General features: G+C 43.2%; 1 protein-coding gene across 1 annotated transcript; it reads right to left on the bottom strand.

Annotated features, from left to right (window-relative positions):
* Positions 1-775: 775 nt before the first annotated feature.
* Positions 776-5,823, bottom strand: LOC123060956 (GTP-binding protein SAR1A). Its single transcript, XM_044483827.1, has 3 exons — positions 5,507-5,823; positions 5,237-5,368; positions 776-1,425 (listed from the first exon to the last, which is right to left on the bottom strand). The coding sequence occupies exons 1-3, from the start codon at positions 5,633-5,635 to the stop codon at positions 1,105-1,107; spliced, it is 582 nt and encodes a 193-aa protein (XP_044339762.1). The 5' UTR covers positions 5,636-5,823; the 3' UTR covers positions 776-1,104.
* Between the last annotated feature and the right edge of the window lie 1,374 nt (positions 5,824-7,197).

The raw sequence follows: 7,197 nt of genomic DNA, 5'->3' as shown, positions 1-7,197 counted from the left end.
AAGGCGACCGCAGCGCAGACCAAGACCCCATCTTCCCCTTTCTTCTCTCATTCTCTGCAGCGCCGCCGGACAAATCTGCATCGTCCCCCCCCCCCCCCCCCCCCCCCCCCCCCACGTCAACAAACCACCTGAGAAACCCACCAACAACGATTTTTAAACGGTATTGATTAAATTAGGGGGTTAAGTGAACCAAAAGAAAGATGAGGGGGTTATGCAAACAACCCACTTTCTTCAGGGGAGTAAAATGGACTTTTTTCCTCTTCTTATAGGCTGTTAGTTCTTCACGCTTCATGAATGCTTCAGGTGCGATGTTCGTCGTTTGACGGACGACCAGCTTTATTTATTCTCTTCACCTAACCGATGGATTTTTCAGCGCAAAAGAAAGAAAGAAGAATGTTTGGCATAAAATTGTTGGCTCTTGCAAGAGGGGTTCTGCCCCATGATAAGAACGGAGGGACCACTTAAGAAAACCACTCATAAATTATCCTCCGGCACCGCTACTGCTCGGAGCAAAATCTCACACCTATCCCCCGTCGCTGTCTTTGCCTCCCTAGGCCCTCGCCGCCCTTCTGCCCGACGCCCATGCCGTTCGTTCCTCGCCGGAATCAAGGTGAAACGTCACCGCCTTGCTTCCACACTGCTGCAGCTGCAGGTCAAGTGTTTGACAGCAAAAACTGAGCAAAAAGAGACGGAGGGACTACTTAAGCAGATCACACTGATTACACAGCAAAAACTGAGCAAACACAAGGCTCAGCGCACTTCTCGATGGACAGGGTTGCTCAAAAAGTTTCACCAACATAATCTAAGCTGGTGGTAACAAACATTTCACCGACTGAGATGACAGATTACAATAGCTGAGACACTTCCCATAGTCTACAACTGATCCCAGCAACCGCATTGTAACTAGTAAAATCACATTACACACGAACTGTCAAACAAATTTACGCAACCATATATCTAGGATTATCGTCAACTTACAGGTTTTCCCTATCACTAAGATAAATCTTTTCTTGCAGCTGCAGTTCTCCCCAGAGCATCAAGGATGATGAGACGGGCAAAGAACCAGGACCTGAATATTGCCACGGTGGACAGCAGGAAGGCCCTTCACTTGATGTACTGGGACATCCATTTGAAACCTTCACCATAGCCCATCTTGCGGACGATGCTGCACATGAACACCTCCAGGGGCCGCACATTTGAATCCGACAAGTTCACGTTGCCCTTCCCAGTGGTGAAGTTGCTCAGCCCAAGGTAGTAGCGCAGCTCCTCCTCGGATGCTGCGATAGGTATGTCGATCTTGTTACCCAGTACGAGGAAAGGCACATTCGCAAGGGAGTCATCTGAAAGAAGGCCGTCGAGCTCCTTCTTCGACTCGGCAAACCGTTCCTTGTCAGCAGCGTCCACCAAGTAAACAACCGCATCCACCTATCAGACAGATTAGGAATTAAAAGAAGCCGGCAGAATCATATGACAACATAAAAGTAAACTGACCATATTAATAATTCACAGTTTACTACTAATGGTTACGGCATGGGGCAGTATCCAACTAAGCGAAAATGTGGCAGCAGACATTATCTCTTTGGATTAAACTCTGAGTGATATACAGTCATTTTCATTCAGAGTTTAATCCAAAGAGATAATATTTGATGCACTTCACTGCACTTCAAATGTTATTTTCACGACAAGATAATAGAAGCGTTCACAAGTTGTATTTGTGAACATATAGTCATACAAGTAGGATTTCCTTGTGATATATGCAGATATGTGAACAGTGGAGCAGCACAAAAGATGGCAGTGGTGACATGTGAAGTTGTTCATTATGGACTACTTCGGGGTAAAATGGTGTTCTTCTTTTTCACCTCTGCTATCCAGATGGATAGAAGAGTATGCATTCCTGGACACTTTTGCGTGTTAATTATTTATGGGGAAAGAAAAAAAAACTGAAAATGACAAAGAGGTAGTACTAAAGCCCATCCAAACTATTAACTAGTTCATGACAAAACTGCCAATAGTCAATTGACTTAAGTATCCAAGTCCTAACAGCCACATACCAAGGAGGCAATGACAGATAAGCTGCACATATTTACTAAGAGCAGCACATACCAAGGACAGAAGAGCTTTAGCTGACTAACTACTTTCTATGTGTACTCACTCCTATTTAACAAGCAAATATAAAAAGTACACAGCATTGTCACATTATGAATTACACTCTTATTGTAATGTATCAATAACAAAGCATGCATTACACTCTTATTGTAATGTATCAATAAAACTTCCAACATTGTCACATTATGAAAATTCCCTCAGAGCAATCAAATAGAAGCTAGATCGAAAATTGAAGCACAAATTCCCTGTAGATATCAATACTCATATCAGGTGCATTGTAGAACCTGTATCCATATACATTGGTGTTTGCACAGAAGATGCAATCAGCAAATAAATAATTTAAGTAAGAATAGGGTCAAGGCACAGAACCAACAACACAAAAGAAATATATGAACCTTCTGATGAACATTATAGAAGGCTACTCAAATAAATTATTAGTCATGCATCTCACTTGATCACTTCCACTTTACAGACTGTGATTAGTGCAGTAAATGCATTATGCATTATGGCTGAACATTCAGAGCGCATTGTCCATACATGTAAACCTTGAAGAGGATTACATATTTACAATGTAACTACTCTATTCCATCTATTTAAAATCTCAATGAGCAAGCATGGCAACAGTGTAACAGAAAAATTACCGGCAAGAAACAAAGCTACAAGCACCAGAAATGCATAGATCTCAGCTTTGTTGCTGGTTGATATATTATCCCGTTAACAATCCCAGTCGATCACCGTTAAAAAAACAATCCCAGTCGATTAACATCACAACACAAGAACTTTCTAGATCTATAAGATGCCAAGTCCACAGGAAATAGAACACAATTCATACGGCTAAGTCTTCAATGGTTATGCATCAGCACATCTGAGACCATAGTAAATTAGTTGTGCCTAAATTTACAGGTATTACAAAGAATGAAAGATATAAGAGCAATGTGTTCTTCAAGAAAAATATAACAGAATTTGGAAAGGTACTGTTGGGAGCCCAGAAACCAGTTAAAAACCTGTGAACAGCTACATGGTCAAGTTTCTTTTCCAGGAGAACTGTCCTAAAGAAAATTGATAATGATCAAACCTTATTTGAACGCTTAACTTCATGTCTTAACGTATGTAAGGCATGTAATTTTAGAAGAACCTTTGGTGAACACAGGTTAAATATGCCTAGAAGACATGATAGATAGCTGAACTTTCTAGATCTATAAGATGCCAAGTCCACAGGAAATAGAACACAATTCATACGGCTAAGTCTTCAATGGTTATGCATCAGCACATCTGAGACCATAGTAAATTAGTTGTGCCTAAATTTACAGGTATTACAAAGAATGAAAGATATAAGAGCAATGTGTTCTTCAAGAAAAATACAACAGAATTTGGAAAGGTACTGTTGGGAGCCCAGAAACCAGTTAAAAACCTGTGAACAGCTACATGGTCAAGTTTCTTTTCCAGGAGAACTGTCCTAAAGAAAATTGATAATGATCAAACCCTATTTGAACGCTTAACTTCATGTCTTAACGTATGTAAGGCATGTAATTTTAGAAGAACCTTTGGTGAACACAGGTTAAATATGCCTAGAAGACATGATAGATAGCTGAACTTTCTAGATCTATAAGATGCCAAGTCCACAGGAAATAGAACACAATTCATACGGCTAAGTCTTCAATGGTTATAAATCAGCACATCTGAGACCATAGTAAATTAGTTGTGCCTAAATTTACAGGTATTACAAAGAATGAAAGATATAAGAGCAATGTGTTCTTCAAGAAAAATATAACAGAGTTTGGAAAGGTACTGTTGGGAGCCCAGAAACCAGTTAAAAACCTGTGAACAGCTACATGGTCAAGTTTCTTTTCCAAGAGAACTGTCCTAAAGAAAATTGATAATGATCAAACCTTATTTGAACGCTTAACTTCATGTCTTAACATATGTAAGGCATGTAATTTTAGAAGAACCTTTGGTGAACACAGGTTAAATATGCCTAGAAGACATGATAGATAGCTGAATACTCCCAAGGAGAGGTCAATGTAATGTACAATCCCGTTGACTGGAGCAAGACTCTCAAAATACTAGTACAGTCAGTTGTCTCGTTCCCATACCCCAGTTGAAGTTTTTTTATGTAAACCCCACAAGTGATGTCAGCTCACTAAACAGTTTTTATGGAAGAACAGAAACACGTACCACTTTCAAACAATAGGGAAACACCGCAGTCTTTAGGTAGTTAATTGGTAAAGTGGGAAGTATGAGTTGTACATTCAGAAAGTTCTCCAAACACAGTGATACATAACTTGGGCAATTGTCCCTAAAAGATACTGGACTTGCGCGCTTCCTTGATAATAGCAGCAACTCGGGAATAAACAAGAATGGGCTATAAACATCTATAGTTTGGTGAATGTGGTATATCCGGTGGACCTTCTGCTAGGAAACAGATTCTCTCCCTTTGATTCATATGGCTGTTGCAAAGTGATGTTAGGATGTTAAGTTTTAAGTTGGCCAGGAAAATCCATGCAACTCTCTGGCCATCCATCATCTGAATAAGATTAGCACTAACACCAATTTTGCTCAAAGTGGCTGCAATTACACCCATTATTATGTTTTCTGCTTGGATAGAGACCTACATAGCTACACCGCCCCATTCAAATTTGGCCTACTGTCGATCACAGTGGCCTGAATACAAGAGCTAGAATATCTTGTGTCATTTTCAGAATAACATAGTGAACCGTTGGCTACAATCACAAACCAGCATTGGCAGCATTCCCGGTTGCTAAATGGAGGTGTCTCCACATGATGAGATTCAGTAACGAATAAGATGTTAAATTATATTGATAAATTATGCTTGGTCTACCGACTAGATGCCCCCAGTGCCTTATCTACTCAGATGCATGCCTCTGATCCTAAATAGGTACTGCTTATGTCTCTAACCTCCATTTCTTGGTTTCATTCAGTACAAGAGCTACTTCTTGCAGATATCTCAAAGCAATCGCACAGAGTAGAATTACTAACAATACGTCGAGATCTCATACCAATTGCACAAAGTAGAATTACTAACCATACGTCGAGATCTCATAGCAATTGCAGAAAGAAGAACTATTAACCACAGGCAAAGAAGCAGACAGCAAGAAGAGGCAAAGGTAACCTTGGCGTAGTAGTCCTTCCAGACTCGGCGGGCGATCTGGTGGCCACCGAGATCGAAGGTCTTGAACTTGATCTGGCCGATGCTCAGCTCCTCGGACGTCGGGTACTGCGTCGGCTGGTGCTGCACCAGCCGCTGCCATCCAATCGGAAGCACAAACACGCCAGTCAGACGAAATCAAGAATCGCCGGCAAGCAGAAAGGACGACAAGATCGGATTCCGCTTCCAGGGAGGAGAGGGGAAGGCTACAGATCGAAATAACAGAAGAGAGACCTCGTCCTTGAGCATGTGGAGGAGGGTGGTCTTGCCGGCGTTGTCCAGGCCGAGGAAGAGGATCTTGGCCTCCTTCTGCCACAGCCCCAGCGACGCCAGCACCCCGTAGAACCAATCCACCAGAAACATCTCTTCTCGTCCGCCTCCTCTTCTCCGGCGATCTCTTCCTCTTCCTCCTCACACCGAACGACCGGTCGACGCTCGCCTCGACCTCCCTCCCTCTCTCTCTCTCTCTTTCTCCCCCTCGCTGGCTCGCTGGCTGGCTTTGCGTCGGAGAGAAAGGTTTTTATCCCTCGCTCCTCTCCTTCGTGAGGTTATGTGTTCTGTTCTAGATTCTTCGCTGGCGCGGCGTGCACTTGCTTCTAGAAACTATGCCAAAAGCGAGTAAAATGAGGTGATTTTATATTAACCCCTCCAAACTTAAAGCATCACATCACCTCGTCTCTTAAGCCAATTTTTTTTACCTCATGATTGTCCATGCATTGCAATGGCGATATAGATTCTACTCCCTCCGTTCGAATATTTGTCTTTCTAGACATTTCAAATGACTACTACGTACGGATGTATGTAGATATATTTTAAAATATAGATTCACTCATTTTACTTCGTATATAGTCACTTGTTGAAATGCCTAGAAAGACAAGTATTTAGGAATAGAAGGAGTATGAAATTAAATAGTTTATTCCTATTAACACATTTCTTTCAACATGCACACATATGAAGAAACGAATCCACCATAGAGGCAAGCTGGGGTAGTTGCCGCGGGTCACCAACGGCAGAGAGAGTACCCCACCCCTTGCCTCAAATCTCCATGGACAACCCCCTCAGGTCGCTATTGCTGCAGATTTGTGTTCTGCGTCAAAGAGTTACGCGAGAAGGAAGAAGGAACAGACCAAATGGGCTTAAGTGAGCCCATATAGTGGTATATACACATTGCAGCCCAGCCCAATAGATGAAGAGCTTCACCGAGCGGCGTGGAGAAACCGATCGATCCAAATCGATTGATCTCAATTACCCATTGGGTTAATGCCAATCCCTAGCCACCGCTTACTACACGGCACGACTCCTCATTGCTAGCTGCTCTTGCTCGATGCTCATCGTCATGTGCCTGTGTCAAGCCTTCGTCGGGGATGGACTTAGAGGAGGAGAATGGATTGCGGACGAGGAGGAAGCGGCAACAACACTTTCTGCAGCATGTCGGGAACGTAGAATGCAATTTAAAAGAAAAATCATACGCTCACGCAAGATCTATCTAGGAGGTGTATAGCAACGAGAGGGGGAGTGTGTCCACGTACCCTCGTAGACCGAAAGCGGAAGCGTTATGTTAACGCGGTTGATGTAGTCGAACGTCTTCATGATCCAACCGATCCAAGTACCGAACATATGGCACCTCCGTGTTCAGCACACGTTCAGCTCAATGACGTTCCTCGAACTCTTGATCCAGTACAGGGTCGAGGGAGAGTTCAGTCAGCACGATGGCGTGGCGACGGTTTTGGTGATGTGATCCGCGCAGGGGTTTGCCTAAGCACTAAGACGCTATGACCGGAGTAGTAAACTATGGAGGGGGGCACCACACACGGCTAAGAAACAACTGTTGTGCCTTTGGGGTGCCCCCTGCCCACGTATATAGAGGAGGGGGAGGAGGAAGCCGGCCCAAGGGGTGCGCGCCAAGAGGGGGAGTCCTACTAGGA

This window comes from Triticum aestivum, chromosome 3A, assembly GCF_018294505.1.
Source record: "Triticum aestivum cultivar Chinese Spring chromosome 3A, IWGSC CS RefSeq v2.1, whole genome shotgun sequence".
Classification (NCBI taxonomy): domain Eukaryota; kingdom Viridiplantae; phylum Streptophyta; class Magnoliopsida; order Poales; family Poaceae; genus Triticum; species Triticum aestivum.
Note: the sequence above shows the minus strand (reverse complement) of the source record. Positions and strands in the feature narration are given on the sequence as shown.